The sequence below is a fragment of the Vitis riparia genome, chromosome 4, assembly GCF_004353265.1.
Source record: "Vitis riparia cultivar Riparia Gloire de Montpellier isolate 1030 chromosome 4, EGFV_Vit.rip_1.0, whole genome shotgun sequence".
Taxonomy (NCBI): Eukaryota; Viridiplantae; Streptophyta; class Magnoliopsida; order Vitales; family Vitaceae; genus Vitis; species Vitis riparia.
The window spans coordinates 13,282,337-13,307,781 of NC_048434.1; the positions used below are offsets into that span (position 1 = coordinate 13,282,337).

At 35.3% G+C, this 25,445-nt stretch overlaps 2 protein-coding genes across 3 annotated transcripts; both read left to right on the plus strand.

Moving 5' to 3' along the window:
- The first annotated feature begins 16,346 nt into the window (after nt 1-16,346).
- Nucleotides 16,347-20,178, plus strand: LOC117913245 (importin-5-like). The gene is made up of 6 exons (XM_034828204.1): nt 16,347-17,558; nt 17,703-17,906; nt 19,375-19,479; nt 19,664-19,729; nt 19,843-20,001; nt 20,089-20,178. Exons 1-6 carry the CDS (start codon nt 16,347-16,349, stop codon nt 20,176-20,178), a joined length of 1,836 nt encoding a protein of 611 aa, XP_034684095.1.
- Nucleotides 20,179-20,255: 77 nt separating this feature from the next.
- On the plus strand, nt 20,256-25,242 carry LOC117913634 (importin-5-like). 2 transcript variants are annotated; one of them, XM_034828657.1, is made up of 14 exons: nt 20,256-20,377; nt 20,744-20,837; nt 20,915-20,984; nt 21,093-21,220; nt 21,334-21,390; nt 21,534-21,716; nt 21,842-21,934; nt 22,450-22,532; nt 22,626-22,692; nt 22,778-22,844; nt 22,982-23,118; nt 24,345-24,436; nt 24,592-24,649; nt 24,784-25,242. In XM_034828657.1, exons 1-14 carry the CDS (start codon nt 20,298-20,300, stop codon nt 24,946-24,948), a joined length of 1,374 nt encoding a protein of 457 aa, XP_034684548.1. In that variant the 5' UTR covers nt 20,256-20,297; the 3' UTR covers nt 24,949-25,242. The 2 variants fall into 2 exon arrangements, with proteins under 2 accessions (XP_034684548.1, XP_034684549.1); XM_034828658.1 differs by lacking the exon at nt 21,334-21,390.
- Nucleotides 25,243-25,445: the final 203 nt, after the last annotated feature.

Here is a 25,445-nt window from a genome sequence, read left to right on the forward strand (position 1 = left end):
TCTATGTTTTTAGTTAACTTAAAACACCTTCAATTCACCTGAGCCAACACTTGGTAAGGCAAGTGATCTCCGTCCATGGAGATGCACTAGTTTATCTCTTGCGAGCTTTTGGGAGGTGACTTGAAGGTAGGATTTTCTAGAATTGCCAACACTTGGTAAGCTTTTGGACTCTAAGGAGACATCCATTAGTTATCTCTTGCGAGCTTGAGAAGGGAAGTCCAAGGTTAATGATCACCTTGAATGGCCAATGCTAGGTGAGAGGCACGAGCCATTGCAAGTTGCATCAGTGAGAGGGAATTAGTGCTAAAATCCATTAAAGGGAAGCATCTGTACACCACCGGTTAGAGAATTAACTCTATGTTAATTCTCTAATGCGAGGAAAAGAACCAAGTGACCGGAGCTCTGTTTTTGCATGAAGAGCCTTCCTTGTGAACCTAAAACTCCAAGGAATGTTTTTCTTCATAAGTAATTTCCATTACTTTCTTTTTAGTTAGCTTAAAACAAAACCTTTTTCAACCAAAGTTTATGCTTTCTTCTTAAGCTAACCTTGAAATGAAAAAACACCAATTTAACTTTGAATTGATATCAGTTGTAAGTTGAAACCCTTCCCAGTGAACGATCCTAGAGCCACTATGCTACATTAGTTAAAGCTATCCTAGTACATGGTGTAATAGGTTATAAATTTTGTTGATTACTCCCTGAGGACCGCAATCAAGGAACACTAGTTGGACACGAATCAAATGGCACCACTGTCAGGGACCATTGAGAGGACATGAATCAGCTGAGACACCAATTGGGAACCACGAATCACTTACTCTCGTAATGTGCCAAGACAAAATCTCTGGTCTTTTTCTTTTATTTCTTCTGTATAGTTCACTTCGTTCCACTCATTATTCATATTTTTACTCACATTCCCTATACTCGTGATCTCTACTGAAGAGGGGCATATTTGTAGACCCTCCATTTTGTCATACTAGCACATGCCCTATTATGTGTTCATTTGGTACTTTACAGCAACTCCCTTGTGACCCATTACTACTCGTGTAGCCTATCTTTTCTAAGCCACCTTGGGGACTTTGGTTGAAGGATTTATCTAACCCCATTGTGACTCTTGGTAGCCCTAATTTAGACTTAGGCTCACTTAGGCACCCTAGGTTCATTTAAGTACACTTTAGGCCCATTAGACATACCTGCCCCATTAGGCACCACCCTATGCCCACTTAGGCACGCTAGGCCCATTTAGACACACTTGGCCCATTAGGCACCACCTTAGGCCCACTTAGGCACCCTAGACCCATTTAAACACACTTGGCCCATTAGGCACCACCTTGGGCCCACTTAGGCACCCTAGGCCCATTTAGACACACTTGACCCATTAGGCACCTTAGGCCCATTTACACACACCTGACCCATTAGGCACCACCCTAGGCCCACTTAAGCACCCTAGGCCCATTTAGACACACCTTAGGCCCACTTAGGCACCCTAGGCCCATTTAGGCACACTTGGCCCATTAGGCACCACTTTAGGCCCACTTATGTACCCTAGGCCCATTCAGATCATTTTTTGCATGGAGGCATGGTTGCATGGCTTGTATGGTTTCCATGTGCTTGATTTTGCTTTTTGTTTTTTAATCTCTCTCAATTTATTAGGTTTATTCATTTATTTACTTATTTTCAGAAAATTGCATGAGCTTAATGATCATATTCATTCCATTTTTATTTATCCCTTTATTAATTTATTTTGATAGAAAGTTGCTTGAGTTGATAATTCATTTTAGTTTTGCATGTGATCTATATTTTTAATTTCATTTAAAATTGCATATTTTGGATTTTTAATTTTTAGTTACACGTTTTTTTTATTTATTATTCTAACCCTTAGTTTTCTTTTATTTGTATTTTTATTTTCCTTTTATTTTTTTATTATTTGTTTTGCATGGGACTCCACGTGCTCCATATGGAAAAAGGAAATGGAGCATGCATGGGAAAGGAAGAAACCATTTTAGAAAAGAAAATTGGTACAACCGGTTGGTAATTGGAGAGAGAGGAAGAGAGAAAAGAAAAACTCACCAGAAAAGGAAGATGGAGCATGAGTGAGTTGGATTGAAAAGAAAAGGAAGATGGTGGTCTGAAAGAAAAGGAAAAACGCATCATTCAAGGAGAGATTGGTAGCTGCATGTTAGGAAGGTTGAAAAGAAGACGATTAGAAAATGAAAAGGTGCAGCCGCATAGAAAAAGGGAAGGAGATCTCTAGAGGTAAGAAAGCACTGAGCAGGGAAAGAAAATAGGAGAACCATTGAGAAGCAAGGAGAACGGCCGCACCCTAGAGAGATTTTTCCAGAATAGCCGCACCAAGTAAAGGAAGGGAAAATGTGATCTAGAGAAGCCGCACCAAGTGAAGGAAAGAGAAAGGTGATCTAGAATAGCCGCACCCTTGAGAGATTTTCCCAGAATAGCCGCACCAAGTGAAGGAAGGGGAAAGATGATATGGAGAAGCCGCACCAAGTTAAAGAAAGAGAAAGGTAATCTAGAACGGCTGCACCCTAGAGAGATTTTTCCAGAACAGCCGCAACAAGTGAAGGAAGGGGAAAGGCGATCTGGAGAAGCCGCACTAAGTGAAGGAAAAAAGAAAGGTGATCTGGAAGAGCCGCACCCTTGAGAGATTTTTCCACAACAGCCGTACCAAGTGAAGGAAGGGGAAAGGTGATTTGGAGAAGCCGCATCAAGTGAAGGAAAGAGAAAGGTGATCTGGAGAGGCCGTACCCTTGAGAGATTTTTTTGGAACAGCCGCACCAAGTGAAGCAAGGGGAAAGGTGATCTGGAGAAGCCGCACCAAGTGAAGGAAAGAGAAAGGTGATCTGGAGAGGTCGCACCGTTGAAGGAAGGATTTGCAACCACGCAAGAGAGAGAGAGGGTGCCTTAAAAGTGATCTCCACACTGCAAGAAAAGAGAAATCCACGCTGCTATACAAGGATCTCAACACCTCGTGCTTAAGAAGGGGTGGGACTGTTCAACCGCATCTAAAAAAAAAAAGAGGAGAAGAGGTGATCTTGAGGACGTGAGATTGCTTGATTCCTTTCGGATCACAAAGAAGTTTGGCAGCCGCACCGGAGAAAGAAACAGTCCGCGCACCAACAGATCCTCCACGGGGAGCATTTTCAGCATCAACTCCACGTCACAGCCGGTGGTCATTTTCTTGCTCTTCACCACACTAGCCGCACACATTCGGGTTGCTTTGATATCATCACAACCGTCCAACACCAAGCACAACAGTCGGTGATCCTCTACTCGTTCTTCACCACACCAGCCGCACACCACCTTGCCTTGGTAGCATCACAGCCGACTAGGTAAGTTAGTTTATTTTTATATAGGCTTTCAAGAGAATTTAAGGTTTAGTTTATTTTCACTTTGGATTATTATGTTGGGTTGAGTGGTTTGACTTATTCTATTAGTTTTAGCATATTTTGTTTTAGTATGGCAGCATGAATCTCACTCTTATTTAATTTCGATTTATTACATAAAGATTATAATTGTGTTTAAAGTTAATTTTGATTTATCGTATTAAATTCAGAAAATACAATTTTATGTAATTTTAACTTTCACAAAAAAAAAATGATCTCTATTTAATTTAGTTTTGATTCAATTAATTATTTGTTGTTTATTTATTTATTTGCTACTAATTTAGTTATTCGTTATTTATTTATTTCTTTCTTTATTAATAAGATTGATCCTATGGGTTAAAGATTCAATTTCAAAAAAATCTGTTTTGGGTAGTTTGTTTCAACTTTAGGTTTAAGTAAAATCTTAGTTTGTCAAAATGATTTATTTTATGTGTTAAATATTTGATTTTAGACTTGCCTTAATTAGTGTTAAAAATATTTGTTAAGCTTAGATTTTATTTTAGTAAAGTAAGTTTATTTAAAAAATTAATTTCATGAGTTCGTATTTTGTTTTAGCTATATTTATTTATTCACGTGTTATCTATTTATTTATTTATTAATAAGATTGATTTTATAGGTTAGAAATTTAGTTTTAAAATTTTGTTTTGGATAGTTTTCAATTTAATTTTAGGTTTAAGTGAAATTCTTGTTCGTTAAATTAGTTAATATTAAGTGTTAAATATTTGATTTTAGGATTGCCATAATTGGTGTTAAAAACATTTTTAAGTTTAGATTTCATTTTAATAATGTAAGTTTATTTTTAAAAAAATCAATTTTAGGAGTTCATATTTCGTTTTAGTCATATTTATTTATTTATGTGTTATTTATTTATCCATTTGTTAATGAGATTGATTTTATAGGTTAGAAATCTAGTTTTAAAATTTGTTTTGGATAGTTTTCAATTCAATTTTGGGTTTAAGTAAAATTTGTGTTCGTTAAAATAATTAATATTAAGTGTTAAATATTTGATCTTAGGATTGCCATAATTGGTGTAAAAAAACATTTTTAAGTTTAGATTTGATTTTAGTAATGTAAGTTATTTAAAAAATTGATTCCATGAGTTCATATTTTGTTTTAGTCATATTTATTTATTTATGTGTTATCTATTTATCCATTTTTTAATGAGATTGATTTTACAGATTAGAAATTTAGTTTTAAAATTTTTTTTGGATAGTTTTTTTTTTAATTAATTTCAGGTTTAAGTAAAATTTTAGTTCGTTAAAATAATTGATCTTATGTATTAGATATGTGATTTTTAGATATGCCTTAATTAGCGCTTAATTCGTTCACCTATCCAGTTTAGGTATTTTTTATATAATTTCAATTCGTTAATAAAATTAATTCTATGATTGAAAATTCATTTTGATTGTTACTCTTAATTGATATGCTTCTTGAAAATTAGTCATTAATTCTTGGTGAGTATCTCATTAGCTTATTTGATCCGAGTTTGAATAGTTTATTGCTTTGGTAGTCTCTGGTAAAATTTACTTTTCAGAGGCCATAAGAAAATAGTGAAGATTGGCCTCCATTCTCACCACTTCAATTTTCTCGGTAGTTAAAAATTCTACTTTGTGATTTTGTTCTCTTTTGTTTTGCTTGGAATTTTGTTTCTTATGTTTTTTTCGTTTTCAAAGTAATTTCTTTTATTTTTTTAAAATAAAATACTTTTCTCGAAAGATCCCTTTGAAAATTTGTTTTAAAAATTCATTTAGAGTTCTTGGAATCAAAATCTCATTTTTTGAAAATAATATGCAACTATGTCTTGTTTGGTTTGCATCTTTCTCAGTTTTCAATAAAAATTCTGGTTTTGAATGAAATACGAATCAAAACTTGTGGTCTCAAATAAATGGGATAATTATGGGCTAGATTGTGCATATCAATTGGGGAATTGGTGAAACCCCTACATAAAAATCATTTTTTTTTTCAAAACTCATCTTTGTTGCCACATTTGCTACTTGTTGTAATCTATTTATATTTTTAGGAATTGTATACAAGATGTATGTGATAATTGATGATTTCGTATACTGTGATAATTTTTGCTATGCTAATTAGATAACAAGCATGTTAAGATTTCTTTATTTTATTATTTATGATCTAACCCCTCGTGTCTTGTGGAAGTACATTACAAGTTATCTGTGCTTTCAGGTACGCCCTTTATCACCCACTTTCTAAATTATGTGAATATGTTTGTCATTGTGAACTATGTCTATGTTTGATAGTGCTTGGGTGTTTTGATATATATGTTTCATTGTTTGATTATTTCTAATAAAACACATGTTGGATGATATACTATTTGAACTAACTTTGATGTCTTGTGATAGCGCTTAAGAAGTAGTCTAGGTATGCACCCTAAATCTCCTTCATGATTGTGATTGGTTTTCTTGTTAGGCATGTTATTTTTTAAATCACCTAGCCTACCTAGATATCTATAATTAACTAATTCATTGCCACATTTTCCTTAAATTAGTCAGTAGAGACCTTTATAGGGCTTAGAAGGGTGCTACCTTTTAGAGGTACCTTCCCAACAGGTAACCTGATTCCCGGACCTAGACTCGAGTTTTTCAAAGACATGTTTTTACAAAAACTATGGAGTCATTTTTTAGGGTTTTATTTCTTGTTTTATTTTTCCTTTAAAATAAAATAAAATAAGTGGCGACTCTGACTTTTCCAAAATAAAATTTTCACAAGTAAAAACGAGTCTTGCCGATCGAATGGGGGCGCACGTGAGATATGTGGGTCCACATTAGGATAAAGTTTTAGATAAAAAAAAATGCTCATAATTGGATTTGGATCTTCTCATATTAATTCCTTACGGTGAAGAACATGCCTAAAAAAAATTAGAGAATCTCTCCTCATGCTACTACTCATGTGCGCTATTCCCTTGCACGTGGATTGTGCACATCACGCGTAATTCTGTGCATGCGGCTTGTGCTCATCCCGTGCGATTCTCATGCATGCGGTCTGTGTGATTCCAGTGTGCTTCTTGTACACATAAGATCTTCTGCCTAATGACTCTTTATTGTGTTTAGGCATTGAGATGGCAAAGATTTCAAGGGTGGAGGCTAGGGTTTTCTCTCTGGAATGAAGAAGAGAATGACAACATATGGAAACCCTAACCCCTAAAGGGGTATCTATAGGCTTCCTATTGAGCTTAAGTCACTTAATCTATCCCAAAAAGGTTGCTAATTGATTAATTAACCCTATAGGGCCCTAATTAATCAATTAGCCAAGTCTAGAGATACCTCTCACTCATCCCTATGCAACCTTGCGCAATTACAAAAATGCCCTTATGCACAAAAGTGAACTAAAAACTCATCCAACCCTCATAAACCATGTCAGCAAGGAATATGAGCTCAGAGCAAGGACCACTGAGACCCATAGGAGTATTGATTCCCTCATAATAAAATTTTTAAGTTTACTCAACATTCCACTACAGAGAGTCAACAACATTTCAATACCCTATGTATATTACAACAAGACACCAAGTGCTTAAGTCCATGACCTACTATCCATTGCATGTAGACTCCCCAGGAATTAGTGTCTGTAATCTAATAAGTTAGTGCTATCACCTATCAAGATTACCTCTCAAATCCTTTATTTACATATCCCACTTATTATGTGACCAAATGACGTACTCTAACTCTAAGGACCTTATGTCAAATTTCACTAAAAGAATTACTATGGCCATAGATTTCATGATCACATGTCCTTTCGATCATCAAAAAGGACACATTGTCTCAATCCCATGAGATAGCATGGTACCTCTATTGAGAATACCTATTACTGTTAGCCTTCATCAACAGTGACTCAATCCATAGGGATATCTGACCACTGTAAGGTCTCACCCATAGGTCAAAGACTCCTATTGATTTTGGCATAGACTCAATATCCTTTCAAGGTTAAGAGTCCATGCAGTATAGTAGCTTGGTGAATCATGACAATTGATAGCCTTGCATCATGATTCACCGTAGGTCTTGTCTAGTGTGCATCATATACACTAGTGCACTCACCATGGGAAACCCATTTCAATGGCTAGGACAAGTTATCCCTTCAATTAGGAGATAATGCACTAGAATATTTACTGGATTGCCTAAATCCATGAACCAGTTGTGGACAATTTATATACTTACAAGGAACTCATGACTTGCATCTTCTATACAACTCCTAATGCACCCAAGTCATGTATAATGTAGGAGACATGAGGTGAATGCTCAAATCAATGTCAATACACCAAAGGGATAGTTGAGTCTAACTTTGTTACATCATGTCTTGCTTTTAGGGGCTCAATCCCAACAAACTCCTGTTAACCCTAAAAGTAGACTAGGTATTGCAAAAAGAACCTACTTCATAGTCACGTCACTTCTTTGTACTATCTCACAAAAACCTATCACTTGCTCTCTATGTGTTTTCTCTATTGGAATTGAGCCCTAGAAAGCATGACATGATGTAACAGATTGAGATTCATTTATAAGTTTATTCATTTATGTTTCTTGGTTTCCCTTAAATATCTCATTTACATTAATTGATTATTTGAGCATACACGCCCAACATCACTTACATTGTACATGACTTGGGTGCATTAGGAGTTGTACAAAAGATCCAAGTCATGGGTTCCTTGTAAAGTGATGAGTTGTCCACAGTTGGTTTATAGATTTGGGTTATCCATCAGAGACTGTAGTACATTACCTCCTAATTTGAGGGATAGCTTGTCTTGGCTATCAGGATGGTTTTCCTATGGTGAGTGTACTAGTACATGTGATGCGCATTAGACAGGACTTACGTGAATCATAAAACAAGGCTATCAATTTTCATGATTCACCAAGCTACTATAGTACATGGACTCTCAACCGTGAGAGGATATTGAGCTTGTGCCAAAGTTAATAGGAGGTCTTTATAAGGCATGCTTTTTCATCTTCTACTTCACCATGATCCATAGGTTGTTTGCATAGATTGAAAACAATCATTTCAACTGTTATATTTCTAAAAGATAACTACATTAATCCATTATGACAATTGATAAGAACATTGGCCATGCCAAGGAAAGGTCTTCCAATTAGAATAGAATTCACACCCTTTCTCAATGGTTCTGTGTCTAACACCACGAAGTCCGCTGGATAATAAAACTTATCAATTTGGACCAAGAAATATTCAACTACACTTTTAGATATCTTGATTGAGCGATCTTCCAAAGAGAGTATGATGGTAGTTGCCTTAAGCTCTCCTAATCCCAATTCCTTGTAGATTGAAATTGGAAGCAAATTTTCATTATCTCTCAAATCTAACGAAGCTCTTTCCACAAATGAGTCTCCAATTTGAACTAAGATGGTGGACAACCTGGATCCTTGTACTTCACCATTGCCTTATTCTCAATGATGGCATAGACTTGATTAGTGAGGAATGCTTTCTTGCTTAACTTGATCTTCCTCTTCATAGTGCATAAATCCTTAAGGAACTTTGCATAGATCAAGACTTACTTGATCATGACAAGGAACAGTATGTTGATCTTTATGTGCTTTAAAACTTCTAAAATCTCTGAAGTTTTATCACCTACCCTATGTCTTGGAATAGCTATGGGAAATTGTAAGTGATTGGAAGAATTCTCTTACTTTTTTTTTTTTTTTTAATTTCTCAAGCTCTTTTTCATTTCTTTTCTTCTAGAGTTGGTTCATTTGTAGCATCACTTTCTTCATGTATCAATAACTTAGGCCCTTCATATTTTTTTGCTCATTTCTAAGTGTGATAAATGTCTTGCAATCATCATTTTTCATTTCAAAATTTTCATTTACCCTTATCGGATTTTTTATGGTTGAGTTCGGAATTTACGTTCTTTTGAGGTAAGCTTGCAGTAAGTTGGCTCAAAGTGGTTTGGATATCTACTAATTCTTCAGATGTTTGAGCATTTATCCTATTTTTATTCTCATAACACTTGTCTTGCTTTTGTATGAATTGTATCATCATGTCTTCTAGGTTCAAGTTAAATAATAGGGTTTGAGGTTACTGCTAAAAATTTTGAGATGGCATACCTTATGGTTGATAGCCTTACTACCCATTATTCTGAATACCCTGAAATTAGTGAAATTAGTTTCCTTGTTGCTAAAATTGTCCATTGTTACCTCTTCTCCATGATAGATTGTGATGATTTCTCCAACCTGGATTGTAAGTGTTGGAATATGGACAGTTGTTGGAATATTGTTTAAATGTTCCCAAGACATTGGCTTGTTCTGAAAACATCTTTTGCACTGCAGGTAGAGTGGGACAAGATTGCACACCATGTTCCGTGGATTTACATATCAAGCATGGTTGAGCTATTCACTCATTAACTATTTGTACCTCTTTAACTTTCTTAGCTTCCAAATCATCCAAACTCCTTATAATGGTCGCAAACTTTGCTTGGACATCTAAACCCTCTGATAAGGTATACACTCCATTAGCTCTTGCCATGTTCATTGTTCTGTCTCTAGGTGGTTTTTTAATGATCAGTTATTCCCAACTTCTAAATACCTTATCAACATAATCAAATTGAAATGCTTCATTGAGGTTTTTATTCATGAATTCTCCTCCACACATAGTCTTGAGAAGTTGTTTCATTAGTGGCATCATACCTTTATAGAAATATGATACTAGCATTCAATTGTCAAATCTATGATGGGGGCATGCTGCAACCATCTCCCTAAATCTTCCCCAACAAACAAAAAACTTCTCATCCTCCATGACTTTGAAATTTGAGATCTTCTTTTTCAATGTACTAATCCTATGGGTTGGAAAGAACTTCTACAAAAACATTGATTGTAGATCACCCCAATTCCTGATACTATAGGGTCTAAGACTGTTTAACCAAGTCTTAGCTCTATCCTTCAGTGACAAGGGAAAGAGCTTCATGTAAAAGATCTCCAAAGAGTGTTAGCTTCTCAAAAAATTGAAACAATTTCCTTAAATTCCTTGATATGGGAGTATGGGTTTTCATGTTCAATTCCCCTGAAAATGGGTAAATGAGAAACCCCTTGAGGCCGAATAGTAACATGATCTTGATTTGGAGATAGAATAAAACACGATGGCTTGCTCAACTTGAGAGGATTAGAAACTCCCCCATAGTTCTTTGCTCTTGCCCTTAGATAGGTGTTTGTGACCTATTGTTGTTGCTATTGAACTCTTCAGTGTCCTCCATATTGGATTGAGATTCTTGAGTTGTTCTTTGAAGTCTACTTGAAATATTTTTTTCTCAACCAAGAATAAAATAAAGGAAAAATATATACAAAGAAAAACAAAATTAAAAGAACTAAAACAAAGCAATGCATTGTATCCTAGTTATGAAAATTGTCAATTTCGACAATGGTGCCAATTTTTTGATTGGTTTTATTTGTTGTCCAAAATATTAAGTCTTTTTACATAGCAACTCTAGTCAAGAAAAACTAGAGAAAAAGTCACCATGGATTTTGTAGAACTCTGAGTATCTTCCACAAGGACTAACTTATGGAATTTTTCAATACTAGGACAAATGAATCACTTTTATTTAAATCCTAAAGTGAAAATCAATCTGGGAATTAACTTTTATGAAATAAAACTAAGAAAAAAAAATTAAATTAATAACAAAATGAATATTGATTTCAAATTCAATTGATTCAAGTCTTGGGTTTTCCATAATCCAACTTAGGATATAGAAACTAGAGAGAACAAGGGTCTTTTAAGTGATATGACCTTAGGGTTTTAGGATCCTTGGTCACTCACGATCAAGCCAAGCTCAAAACTCAAGATTGCATCTAAAACCTAATTTTCTTTTTTAAAAACAGAATCTTAAAACCATCATATAAATGAAATGAATTACCAATTTAATATTTGGATTTTAACTCTTCCTACTCCCTACAATTATAGTGATAACAATAGAGAATATTAGAATGACTAATGATCAAGAGTTACCAAGAATCACTAATATTGAGTAATAACCTACTTTATCATTCCCTAAACTAACTCACAAGGATAGGTTAAAAACAAAATTGATAAATTGTAACTCAACCAATAATTAATCTCATTGTTATAATGATTTGTCCATTGTCCTTATAAGTTTCTTAGCCCTTAAGTTTTCATGCTTAAAGCCTCAAGTTGGCTTTTTAGCCTCTCATGGGGGGTTGGGGGGTGATGTCACAATCAAAATCCATAAAAGAGTAAAATTCCATAATTTGAATATAAAAAAAAAAAAAAGAACTAAAAACAATTACTTAATAAATAAGAAAATAAACAAACCAAAGTTCTTGTCTTCTTCCACCTTCAATGTCTAACCCCCCGAAAAATATCCCTAAACCCTAGAACTAAGAGAGTTTATATAATATCATCAATTACCTAACATGTGGCACACTCTCATTGGCCACTTATTAGAAAAAAAATTACCTAAAAATGGCCAAAAAAATAATAAAATGATGATTTCTAGTCGTGTGGGGGCCCACTTAGGGTTGATGAAGTGCCCTAGATACAATTCTAGAGGTGGAGGAGGCGAAATGACCAAAGTAGCAGTGGGTAAATTTGAAATTGGGGGTCATTTCGAATTGGATTTTGAATTCATAAGTTGAATTTCAAAATTATTTCAAAATGGTTTTTCATATTTGTGTAGTTATCTTCAAATGACCATAACTTCTTTGTTTCAGCTCCAATTTGCACACCATTTGAAGTTTTAGAATCTTGACTTCCCAAGGTTCGAAAAAAATATATAGAATGCCTAAAATGGACTTTGAAAAGTACTCCAAAATTTTCCTCAAATTCAAAATACATGCTGCCACTAGATTTTTAGTTCTAAGTTTCCATGAAAACTTGATGAATTTGCTTCATGCCTCATTGTCCATGTTTGTGTGGCTTCTTTCTTCGTTCATAACAATAAATCCTCATCTCCCAAACTCATGACATCCTTATCTTGTATTTCCTCAAATTTCATGAGTCTTGACTCACTCAATTTCTCATTTAACCCATTGATCTTTCAAAATTTAAAATGGTTTTAATGTGTGCCCTTTTTTCTCTTAAACCTAAGATAAATCTCCAAAATAAAATTTAAACTCATGGCTAGGGCCTTAGCATCAATTTGTGTCAAGTAAGATGATTTGAGTATCTTATGGTACATAAATCACATTGAATATGTGCCATTAGAGCACATATTTTGGCTCCAATTAGGCTCACAACCTATCTTTTGGAGAAAAATTTTGAAAGAGGGGGAATTGATAGAACCTTATTTATAAATAGGTCCAAAGATGAGTCGTTAGTAACTCAGATTTATATTAATTTTTAGAGCTACCTCTAATGACCTTGCCCTTAGTTTTGTTTATCATGAGATGAAGACTGAATTTGAAACGAGCATGGTAGGTGAACTAACCTTCTTCCTAAGATTGCAGATTAGGCAACTAAAAGATGGAATCTTTATTTCTCAATCCAAGTATGCTAGGAAATTATTTAACAAATTTGGTCTTGAATCCACTAAACACTCTAAGACACCATGAGCACTACCACTAAGCTTAGCAAGGATGCATATGGAAAATATGTTGATCAAAAGCTTTATAGAAGTACGATATGATGCTTACTATAACTATAACTCATAGTGAGTCGTCCTGACATATCTTTTAGTGTTGGAGCTTGTGCTAAATACTAAGCAAACCTCAAAGAGTCACACTTAACAACTGCTAAAAGAATTATTCATTATATAAATGGGACTCTTGATTATGGTTTATGGTATCCCTATGATTCTTCTATTGTGATTATTGGATATTCCGATGTTGATTGAGCCAAAAATGTTGAGGATAGAAAAAGCACATTTGGTGCTTGTTTTTTTATTGGTGATTATCTTGTGGCTTGGCTTAGTAAGAAACAAAACTTTATATCCTTATCTACTACCAAAACTGAATATATTGTTGTTTGAAGCTATTGTACACAACTCCTATGGATGAAGCAAATGCTAAAAGACTATGGAATTGAACAAGGGACCATGAGCATACAATATGACAACTCTAGTGATATAAATATCTCAAAGAATCATGTTCTGAATTCTTGTACTAAACACATTGAAATCCATCATCATTTCATTAGGGATCTTGTTGAAGAAAAGGTTATTTCTCTAGAGTTTGTATTCATTGAACATCAATTGGAAAATATTCTTACCAAACACTTGAATTCTCTTAAGTTTGAATTCCTTAGGAAATTCCTCGACATATGCCTAATCAATTGATCATCAAAGTTATAGGACTTAAAGGTTTTGAGCTTATCATCTATTTTCTATTTCTTTTGGCCTTCTTTCTTTTTTAGCTCGAGCATATGATTTTTGTGTATTTTCTTGATATATTAGCATTTTTCGTAATATCTCGAGTTTGTGAACTAGAGAAATATACTATAACTACAAGACTTGATGTGAATTGAATCATAGATATGTGTTAATCACTATTAATGTATTTGATTCTTGATAATTAAATGTCTTTGCATATTGAAATTTCAACTTTAGCTACATCTTGTGCTTGATTAAGAGGGAGACTTCTTAGTTTTAACTTATAAAGTAGACTTTGATTTATTTGGAAGGATCCATTGTCATGCTCAAATCTTATTACTCCACATACCTTGTTTGACTAAGATAATTATATTTGTTTCCTGAAGTGAGTCAGTGCATAATATTGAATCATTGGTTAAACATAACTCTCATACTCTTTCCAAGATTCATGCTCTCAACTATAAATTACACACTTGCAATATTTGAAAACACCCCCAAAGTGGATACAAAGGCGGTTCCATGAATGAAAACAAAATGAAAAATCTATTAATCATGATGTACAATGCCTCCACTTTCAAACGAAAAAGAAAAAGAAAAAAAGAAAAAAAAATGGTATCAAATTAAGGAGGAGTCAAGTTATGCTATATGTAGATCAATGAGGTCGTGTTAAACAAAAATTTGACGATCTTAGTTCAAATTCACTGGATGTGTTCTTTAATTTGACCAAAGGCATGACTGGATTTCTTCTAAGTGATCAATTTTGAAATAAAGAACTAGACAATAAGTTGTATTCCCTTAAAAATCAATACTTATGTTTCTATGTTGGCTCTCTTATACATTGATGGTTACGCATTAGGTTTCGAAATTGAGATTATGATTAACCTTGACCTTTGAACTTAAAACCTCATTCTTGATGGATGTATGCCATCTAAAGTAACTTACTTGATTTATTACTGATTAAGCTAATATTAAGAGTTTTTTAACATGATCTACCTAAGTTGTTTTCAGTTGTGTTTCCTGAGTCTTTTTTTTTTTTTATCATTTGTTTAAATTTGATTATTCCTAGTTCCCAAGTTCACTTGGTTTGTTTTGTTGCTTCTTCTTGAACTAGCTTTAAGGTTTAAGCACTCGAGCACTACTCCCAATGCTCAAGCGTTGTAAGTTGCATCCAATGCAGCTTCGAGTGTTCATGATGCTCAAGCACTAATTTGCATCAAGCGCTCCTATTGCCCATATAAGGGCCATCCAGCTCACCCTATTCATTTCAAACCTTTTTGTTTCTCTTTAAGCACTCTAGGTTGTCATCATTTTCTCGTTTGAGGTTAGTTCATTTCATATTTTTCATTTCTGCTCATATAGTATTGTTCTTTTCATCAAGTTTAGCATTTCTAGAAAATTAGTTTTTCTTTGAATTTTCTTTAGTTTTTCAATTACTTATGTCCTTTCGTCTTCTACATTGATATGGCCAATCATAGACATTAGAGGGAGGTGACTCCTCCTAGGTCACTTGAGCCCATCCGGGGCATCTCGCTCCAGGGTCCTTTTGACTTGGATGCACTTCTGGTTGAGTGCTTTCATCGCTAGGAGGCATGAGACCGTTACTATACTTCTTTTTGCAATCATAGAGTTGAGGTCGAGCATGCCATTAACCTCTAAGCCTTCCAAGACATTGTCCTTCCTACCATCATCCATGAGTGGGGTTGGGAGACTCTATTCTCTCTTTAGGGGATTTACTATCCCCATCTTGTTCTCATGTTCTATTACGAACATTCATTTAGTTGTGGTCAAAGTCACCTTTCGAGTGACTATGTACAGTCAGTCGTTCCTTGTTTCTTTATGCTCCATCCGATGTGTCCTTAGCATGTTGTGATTAGAATCTCACGTTCCTTCCTTTTCCCTAGAGGTTCAAGCTCTCACCCGAGGGGAGCTTGATGCCATTTTGACTTCTCTATGTTGGTTGATTGAGGAAATGAGTTGGAATTGGATTATTTAAGATTTGGAATAGTACAAAATAATCTATGATTTGGTATTGATATTACTAGATATGTAAAAATGTGTTTTTAAGTAAATGAAATGTCTTATATATCTTTGTTAGGAAGTGTTTGACTCATTTGCATGTGGATTGTATTTACTATCTTATTAGGAGAGTGTTGATGCATTCATTATTGTGTGTATTTTGGTTGCTTGTTTGTAGGATTAAAAAAGGAGATCAAAACATTTCGAAAAAAATTGAAAGACCGATTAGCATTTGTGAAGCACCATCTCAAATTGATTTAAAAATACTTAGCCACCCATGTGTTATATTGAGATTCATGTCATGGAGTAAAGTTTTCAAACTAAATTAGTCCAAAGGCTCCACAAAAGCTGCATGTACCTGTATAACAAAAATTTATATGATAGGTCACAAAATTTCTAAAATGCTTTTTTGATCAGAAAACTCGGGGAGTAAAAATCAAGGCCCAAATACCTTTAATTTTATAAATTATCAAATATATGACCACCGTTCATATTAATGCGTAATTTGCAAGAATTTTGTGGCAATGATAACAGATTTTCCCAAATTCAAACTCCTTAAACGTCATTCAACCGCCTATTAGACTCACGCCCTCCCCACCTCTCTCTCTTTCTCTCTCTCTCACACACACACACATTCTCTGTTCTGTCTGTGCTCACAAACCATGGATGCTGAAGAACCTGGTATCAGAGACAAGGCCCTGGAGCTCCTAGGCTCTGACCCACAAGCTCTCCAGACTAACATCCTCAACCTCACCTCTCCTGACCATTCTCTGCACTCCAATGCGCGAACCCTTCTCGCTTACCTTGGCAGACACTACACCAACAGTCTCTGTTTTCGTGTTTCTTGCCTCATCCTTTCCACAAGCGACGCCTCCATTCGGGAAACCATCGTAAACTTTCTCAGACTACTCCTGACAGCCTCAGGCTCCCACTTCTGGATGATCCTCTCCATCATTCACCGAAACGATATCAAACGAGTATTTCTTGAATGTCTTGAAAAAGAAACTTCAACAAGAGTTGCCAAGATTCTCTGTAAGTTGGCTTTGGATGTTGCAGTCGAGTCTGAATGGCCTGAGCTTGTGCCATTCATGCTTAGGTGTTTTGAGGCTTCAGATATTCGTGTTCAAGAAACTAGCCTTTTCTTGTTTGGTTTACTGTCGGAGACTCTCGGGGAAAAGCTGAGTTGTGAGCCTGACAAGCTGCAGTCACTGTTCTTGAAGTGTTTGGGTTGTGAGAATTGGAGGGTCAGAGCTGCGGCAGTGGGAGCTTCGGTGAGATTGATTGTTTTCTTGATGGGTACTTCATCTAATGACTTGTTGGAACAACTAAGTGCCCCCATCATGGACACATTCGATGATGCTATGGAAAATGGGAAAGAGAGATATGCCAGAAAGGTGGTCAAGCATTTGACAGTGTTAATGAGGAAGAAACCGGGATTCTTGAGGAGCCGAATTGATACTTGCATTGCATATATGTTAATTATGGCAGAGAATAAGGTATGGAGTGAGAAAAGCAGGCACCTTGCAGTTAAATTCTTGATCACTCTTGCTGAAGAAAGACACCAAGGTTTTGCTATGCTGAAGATGCTGCCGGACAAGATAACTAGGATCTTATCTCTATTGTTCAAGATGGTAGCCGATATTAAGGATGTTAATTCTTGGTATGAGGCAGAGAGCCACCATAAGAATTCTGGAGAAACAAACAATTGCTGTTATGGGAAGGAGAGCTTGCGGAGATTTGCAATTGCAAAGCATGTAGATATCACCGACGAGAAGTTCATAACTATGTTGGCAGAATATATAAATGATAGAGAATGGCAAAAGCGCCATGCTGTACCTGCTACCTTATCTCAAATGATTGTGGGATGCTCAGAGGTATTCATAGTTTACTGATTCTATTTTTGAGATTTTCTCATTGATGGAGATGGACTAATTCTTTTTTGATTTGTGAGGAGCCATTTTTGTCAAGTATTAACATTGCACCTGGGCAGATGCCTCATAGTCTTCCTTCCATTGCAGGAAATGCTAGCAGATCTGACGTCAGTTATACAAATTGCTTCAATATCTTCCCAAGATTCCCACCCCCGTGTGCGTTGGGCAGCTATTGATTTACTTGAGCAACTCTCCAAGTATTTGTGCCCTCAACTGCAAAATCAGCATCATCAACTTGTCATTCCTCTATTAAAAAAAGCTTTGCTTGACTTCCAGAATCCCAGAATACAGGTATTTGTGTTTGCAAATATGTGCTATGTATGCATTGACAGTTGATTAATGATGCAATTCTTTATTTTCCTTGCAATCGTAACATCATGTGCCCTGGAACAATTCAAGTTGGTGGCAAGTACTATATCCTCATAAAAGGTGACAGTATATTGATTTGGATTCTTTGCCGAGAAACTTGTTAATGTTTCATATCTTAATTGCTTACCTCCATGCCATCCTAACGAAAGCTGTTTCCTAAGACTGGATCTATCTCTACATTGAACAAAATTTTATGACTTACCAAAATAGAACAAAAGCAGAGTTAATTAGGTTGTTTTCTGAACATTAGACAGTTTTAGACATAACTGGGACCGGCCGTCCATCTTCTAGCTAGAATGCTGAATTTGTCATACAGAGGAAATTTCAAAAGAAGGTTTATCTACAGATCTTCAAATTTACCAATTCCATCAGTATCCACTGGCTACTAGAAGATAAAATTAGAGAAGTGAAATTTGAATACAGAGTATTAAGCACAACTTGGAGGTCTTGTCCTCAGTCTGGAGGCCTTTTCAAGTGAGTGTGAAAAATTTATAAGTGGAAGATTCTCCCCTGATTGTCTTTAGCATATGGTCATAGAATGTGGAAAACTAGCAGGTTACAATTCGAGAGCTTTTATGATCTCTTTCATCAGGGTGATGATAAGGAAAGGACTCTGGAGAAATTAGATCATGATTGTATATCTTAAATATTGTTCAAGCATAGTACACATAATGAACTTATTCTATTTACAGTTTAGTTTCCTAAGAGTTGTTTAAGTTGAAGTTACAATGTATGGCTCTCTCTCTCTCTCTCTCTCTCTCTCTCTCTCTCTCTTTTGAAGCTTACCTACACTAATTTTTCCCCATAATGAGAGGAAGAGTCATGTGCCTCCTCTGTTTGGAAAAGTTGCCTTTTATGACAATACCACTTTGGGGTTCTTATTATTTCTTTTACTTAATTTTTGGATATGACTTTGTACAGTCCTCATTCAAGTTTACTAATTATATATCACATGGTTGGATGATGTCTTTATATATTCTCCTCTTCTTCTCAGTTATTTACTTGTGTCTTTCTATTATATTTATAATACAATTGTCTAAAAACTTTACAGCTTAGTAACATTTCAGCATCTAAATCAGCTCTTGTGTCTCTCTCCCCCTCTCTAGGAATCTGTCTTTTTCACTTTGCCTCTCAATCTTTTGCTCTCATTTTTTTTATTTAATTCTCTTATCATATTTGGATGTTTTCTACAATCTGCTTATTTTGTTTAACAAATCAATGTCTTTATCAATTTGCTGTTGCTTCCCTCATAAGCTTGTCCAGATGGTTTTCTGTCCTTGAGTAGCATCTGGAGTTCCAAGTGTGGATTTAGCTTCAGCTGTTGAGATTCTTCTTTCTTTAAAGTTTCTTCAAATGTGCAATTACCTTGGTATGATCTTTCTTTATGTAGGCACATGCTGCTTCAGCAATTTCGTGCTTCAGTCAGAGTTGCACCTCAAGCATCTTAAAACATCACCTCGATGTTATTGTGAGTATGTTACTTAAGCTCCTCCAGGTACAGTCTCATCAGAAACCCCTTGTGATCACTTATAACTGGGTACTTATTACTCATCTTAATGTATCAGATTTGCACATTATGCATAAATAGTATAATCATATTGCCTTCTTACTCCTACTTTGTCTATTTTTCACTATTGATTTGTATAAGTTTTCATGCTTACATTATCTGCAACATTCAGAAGGGGAGCCAATCATTGAAAGAGGAAGCTTTAACTGCTTTAGCATCATTAGCTAGTTCATCACAGGTACTTCTTGAAATTAAATTTGCTTTTAGTTATATGCTTAATATGCCAATTTTTTTTTTTTGAAATCTTATATATAAGTTAAGTTTCATTTTGATCATACTATGTTTTTGCAGGAGCACTTTCAAGAGTACTATGTTGCTGTTATGCCGTACATAAAAGTTATGTTCATGCAAGGCAAGTCTAATCACAGGCTTCTTGCCAAAGCCATGGAGTGCATTACAATGATTTGGATGGCTGTTGGAAAGGAAATTTGTCGTAAGGATTGTCAAGAGGTGATTATATAGAAAATGAGAATAGGCACAGAATTTTTAGTATATCATTTATATATGTGCTTATATATGTCTTGTATGTCTTGCAAGGTTGTAGAACTGCTAATCTCATTGCAGGAATCTCAAATGGAGAAAGATGATCCAATGAGAATCTGCATATTAGAAGTATGTTGTGTGTAAGTACATTGTTTTTGCAAATTTTTGTCCATTCAAACCGTCTTTTAAGAGATGAATGCATAATTTTGATGCAGGTGTGGGGCAGACTTTGTAAATGCTTAGGGAAAGAGTTCCTTCCTTATATGAATGTTGCTATGCCACATTTACTTCAATCTGCAGCTCAACTCAAAATTGATTTTACCAATGAATCACTGAATGCAAGGTAAGGTTGTATTTTGAGAAGCCCAATATAAATTTTCTTTAGTGCATGAAGTTGATCGAATGTTGTTATACTATTCTTAAGGATTGTTCTCAGAACCAATTTCATGGCTTCAAGTGATGTGATTAAAACTTCCCAGGAAAGGCCAAAATGCACATATTTTGGTCAGTGACTTGAGATACAGATTGTTTTATTCATTTGGGTGCATTCAGTGTTTTAATTATTTAGGATGAGAATGGAAGATCTATTCAATTAATTCCTATCCATTAACTGTATTTGGATGACTTATGATTTCTAAGTACATTGATTGTAGCACTTGTATTTCCCAAAACTTTTTGGTTTCATCTTAAGGGATGTATGTCTATGCAGTCTTAACCTATTGGAGGAGAAAGCCTCAGCTTGTAACATGCTCTGTAGTTGTGCTGCTGAGTTGAAGGAAGACTTTCATTTATGGATTGATGAGGTTCGTTACAATGCAGAATATATGGATTTTTCTTTCTCTTACCTCTCTGACATATATGAAAATAATCTTTTATGTAGGTTGCTGACACTTTAATTCCACTTCTCAAATTTAATCTTCATCAAGAAGTTAGAATGGCTGCTGCTTCAGGTAGTGGCATATGTACTGGCAGCTTCTTCCATTTATTTTTTCTTCAGAGTTCTATGATTTTTTTCTTCTAATAATTTTGATGAGTTTTACATATGCTTTACATATTAGCCATGCCATTGATATTGGATTCGGCTAAATTAGCTGTGGAGAAAGGGCATATTCTAGAGGTTGATGAATCTCCTGTTATGAAACTGTCTGCCCAAATAATACCAGCCATGACAGCGGCTCTATATATGGTAATATTATTGTATATTATTGTATATTATTGGTGTGCTGAATTGAGCTTATATTTTTAGCAATCGAAGCTTGCCGGGACAGTGAGACAGATTGAACTGCAATTGACTTACAGGAGCCCAAGGCAGAAATTTGTGCAAGATTTTTGGGCTCATTGAATGGATGCATACAGGTCAGCCATACACTTTGATAAATCTGGACTGTACTTCAATCTGAAATCCAACCCTGGAATCATGCACGTTATTAGATTGCTTATTTTGCTGTATTGCTTGAAAGTTGTGCTACTTCCTCTATGATGCATATTCTCTCTTTCAGATCTCTGGACCTTACCTGACTGACAATGAGGCTAAGTTCCTCATGGATGAGATAACAAAGTTCCTCATAGCTAGATCACTTAGAAGACATGCAAGAGAACAAGGTGTAGCACAAGACTCTGATGCAGGAGAGAGAGAACTGCTTAAAGAGGAAAGTGGGAATGAAAAAAAAGTCTATAACAATGTCAGTCTTCAAAATGTTTTCCAGATGAGATTTGGCTATTAATTAACATTATTTTTTGATTGCTTGTACAAGCACCTTGAACTTCGATTTGATTCTGGCCCTTTTTTTCTTTTCCTTTGGAACAGATTGGTGATTGCATGGCCACTTTGATCAAAAGATTCAAGCTATCTATAGTGCCCTTCTTTGAAAAGCTTTTAATATGTGTAGCACGTACCTGGGTAAGTTACTTCTTCAAGTAAATCTACAATTTTGCTTTTCTCCTTCCTGTATCTGAAACCTATCTTGTAATGGCTGCTTCTAGTGTTGCTACAAGCTGACAACAAATATTAGCAAGCAATAAGGAAGTTCCTCTAACTTTGTGCAATGCCTTTAGGATGTAAAGATGCTTCACCAGAAATTCATTACCATGATATATAGTTTGTGTATTTATTTTTGCCTTTTCTTATTTGTCGATAAATTCTTTGTATTTATTTGAACAATAAGCGAAAAGTCTAGTTTTGACACATTCACAATGATTGAACCACCAATGATTCCTCAATGCCAACCTATACCATTTGTTTCAAGCTCTAATAAACGTTCCAGTCTTTCTTGGATGCTTCCTATATACCAGGGTCTCAGCTCTAGACATCCTTGACAGTTGAACTGAATGCCTGTGCCTTCTTTTTTTTTTTTTTTTTTTTTGTTAGTTAGATCGTTCTGCATTCCCTTTTCTTACCAATTCTTTTCTGTACAGGTTGATAGAACAACTGTAGAGAAAAAATTGGCGGTCCGCATTTTTCATGAAGTTGCTGAGCAATGTGGTGAAGAAGCATTAAAGCAAGAATACTTCCTTCAAGTTATGTAGTTTGAAAATAGTGATAGTAGCTTAATAGATTGATATCAGCGTACTTCTATCCCATTTTTGAGCAGGCATTATCAGTCTTATCTGCCCTTCCTATTAGAAGCTTGCAAGAGTGACAAACCAGAAGTTCAGCAGGTTTTTAGACTTACTTAGGCCTGTGGGGGTTATACACCTGATAAGTGAAGCATATCATTGAAGCTAAAATGTTTATTTTTGCCAGGTAGCTGCATGGACAATCGGCATTTGTGCAGAGTTTGGTGGATCTTTCTTCAAAACTATTGTTGATGGTAGCTTAATTACTCTAATTTTTTATAGAAACGGGAGACAAATAGTATTATTATTACTACTAGAAGTGCCCTCTACACTTGTGTTATTACTAATATATATACTGACTATGCATTATCTCTTTTATTGTCTTATGCAGTGGCTCTTTCTAGTCTAAATTCTGTGATAAGCCATCCTAATGCGCTGCAGCCTGATCATGTAATGGTGCACGATGTTGCTGTTTCAGCTCTCGGGAAAATATGCTACTTCCATTATGACAATATCAAGGAAGCTGAGGTACTTACTTTTTCTTCCCTACATTTATATTAGATGAAGGTCTCAAATATGAGAAGACAATGACATCATGACAATACCAAATGTTCTTATTCTCTAACTTCCCACTCAAGGAACCCCCCACGCTCAATTTGAAGAGTTTCTCGGGCGGCAGATGGAGTAGTAGATATATCAGACATAGGTAGGATTCCCCAAACCTGATCTTCTTCTCACTCACTCTCCCCCTTGAGAAGTTTGGCAGAAGTAGGACTTGTTCTCAAAGAATGTGACTAACGAAATCGAGGATGGAAGCATTTATAACCCTTTTATTGGTAAATAGCCAAGAGATATGTATCTGATGGATTGAGGATTTAACTTACTCTTGTTCTAGGTATGAACATGGAAAAATGCAATACTACCAAACACTCTAGGAGGTAGAGAAGAAAAAAAAATGACTAAAAGTTAGGTAGATCCGTTTGAGGTTATTTACAGTAGTGTCAAAGTTAGGAACTCTCATTTGAAACGTTAACATCCTATTAATCAAATATGAAACGTTAGAATAATTTTCCCCCAAATTGATTAGGAACTCTCATTTGAAATGTCAAGTCTCTGATAACAAATTAGACAATCAAGTTTCCTAAAAGCTCAAGATTATAAATTTGGACCCGCAATATATATCATGTACTCTTAACACCTACCTTCATATGTAGTCAGTCTCCTTTTGGGGCTAAAACTATGGCGAGGTTCGAACACATGACCTCTTGTCAAATAAGGCTAAAAAAAATCCTACAATCAAGACTAAATTACAACTATACAAAAATGCAAAATAGAAATAAACAATCCTAGGAATATTTACATAATACACAAGAAAAGGAAATTGAATCAAAATAAATTGATTTATTCTCTTGAAGGAAGAAATCAATCAGTGACCGTATTTATTTCCATATAGATTATAAGACAGTGAGATAGAACCAAATTTCTGATCTTCAACAGGGATAATTTATTTCACCAATGTCGATTTTGACTATTATCAATTGGAGGTTTTACCCATTGCCATGCCTCTGGCTATTTTAGGAGGGAACCTTCTGCTAAGGAAGTAGAAGGCTGAATTGATTCAACCCCAGCCATCTACTCCTAAAATGCTATCTTCTGGCATCTGCGGCCTTTTTGTTGGCAAATAGTAATGTTGTTCAAGTATGCTTTAACTTTTTCCAGCCTTGTATAACTTTGTCTTGCTATCCGTTCAACAGGTATTGTCTACATGGTTAAGCCATTTACCTATAACAAACTTGTTAAATGAGGCCAAAGTTGCACACCAGTATCTTTGTAGGGTGGTTGAAAGGTAAGGAGTTACTTCCTTATCATTTGGGGCATATGTGACCAGAAATTTGAAGAAACTAATTTCTATCCTCCTTATTCCTTTATACGCTTTGCTATATTCCCCCATAACTGGTAGAGAGATTGAAAATCAAGGTCCATCGTCTGTTTCATTTTCAGGACAAAAACAGAACCCCTTTCCGTCTATCTTCCTTCAATTATCCGAGTGTTTGCTGAGGTGAAGACTCTATCCCTGTTCTGACTTGTTAAATGAAGCACCAAAATAATTTGTTACCATGAACCTATCTTTTCACTTTTGAATTTGCGTCATTTTGGTTATCATGGGAATTAATTTTTCTTCTTCTTTTGCAGATTCTATGGGCAGGTAGTAACTTAGCCACGGCACAAACCGTCAGCCAGATGATCGGTCTTTTGAAGAATTCTAAGCAGACATTACCCACTGAATGGGCATCAATCTGTTCATCCTTGGTTCCCCAGAGAAAGAACTTTTTGCAGGCTATATTGCCTGACACATAGTTGTCTTTTAACACCAGCTACTAGTTCAACATATGTTACCCCGTAGTCTTTCCAAGTACTCTGTATATTTTTCACTCAGCTTCTAAGATCAACCAATGTCCTTCTGTAGACATGGTTCATTCAAATGATGAATGAAGAATTCTGTGTTGGGAGGATCTCTATACTTGTACCCATATCACAATAGTCTCAGAGGCGGAAGAAAATACAAGTAAAATTCTTCCAACAATGAACATATTACATATGAGTGATTGGCAAGCCTTTAATATAGAGGGAACTGATGTATGAAATTAAGATATGGAATTTGATATAAATGGTTGTTTTGAATTGTTTAGTGGATTCAATGATATTATGTGGTTTTTTTTTTCCCATAGAATTAAGGATACTCCTTAGTTAAGTTTTGTGGATCATAATTTGCAGACTTTAAACTTGGTTTTATGTACCAAATAGAAAGTTTTATCTTATATTTTGATTCTTATAATTTTGAGGGAAACAAAATA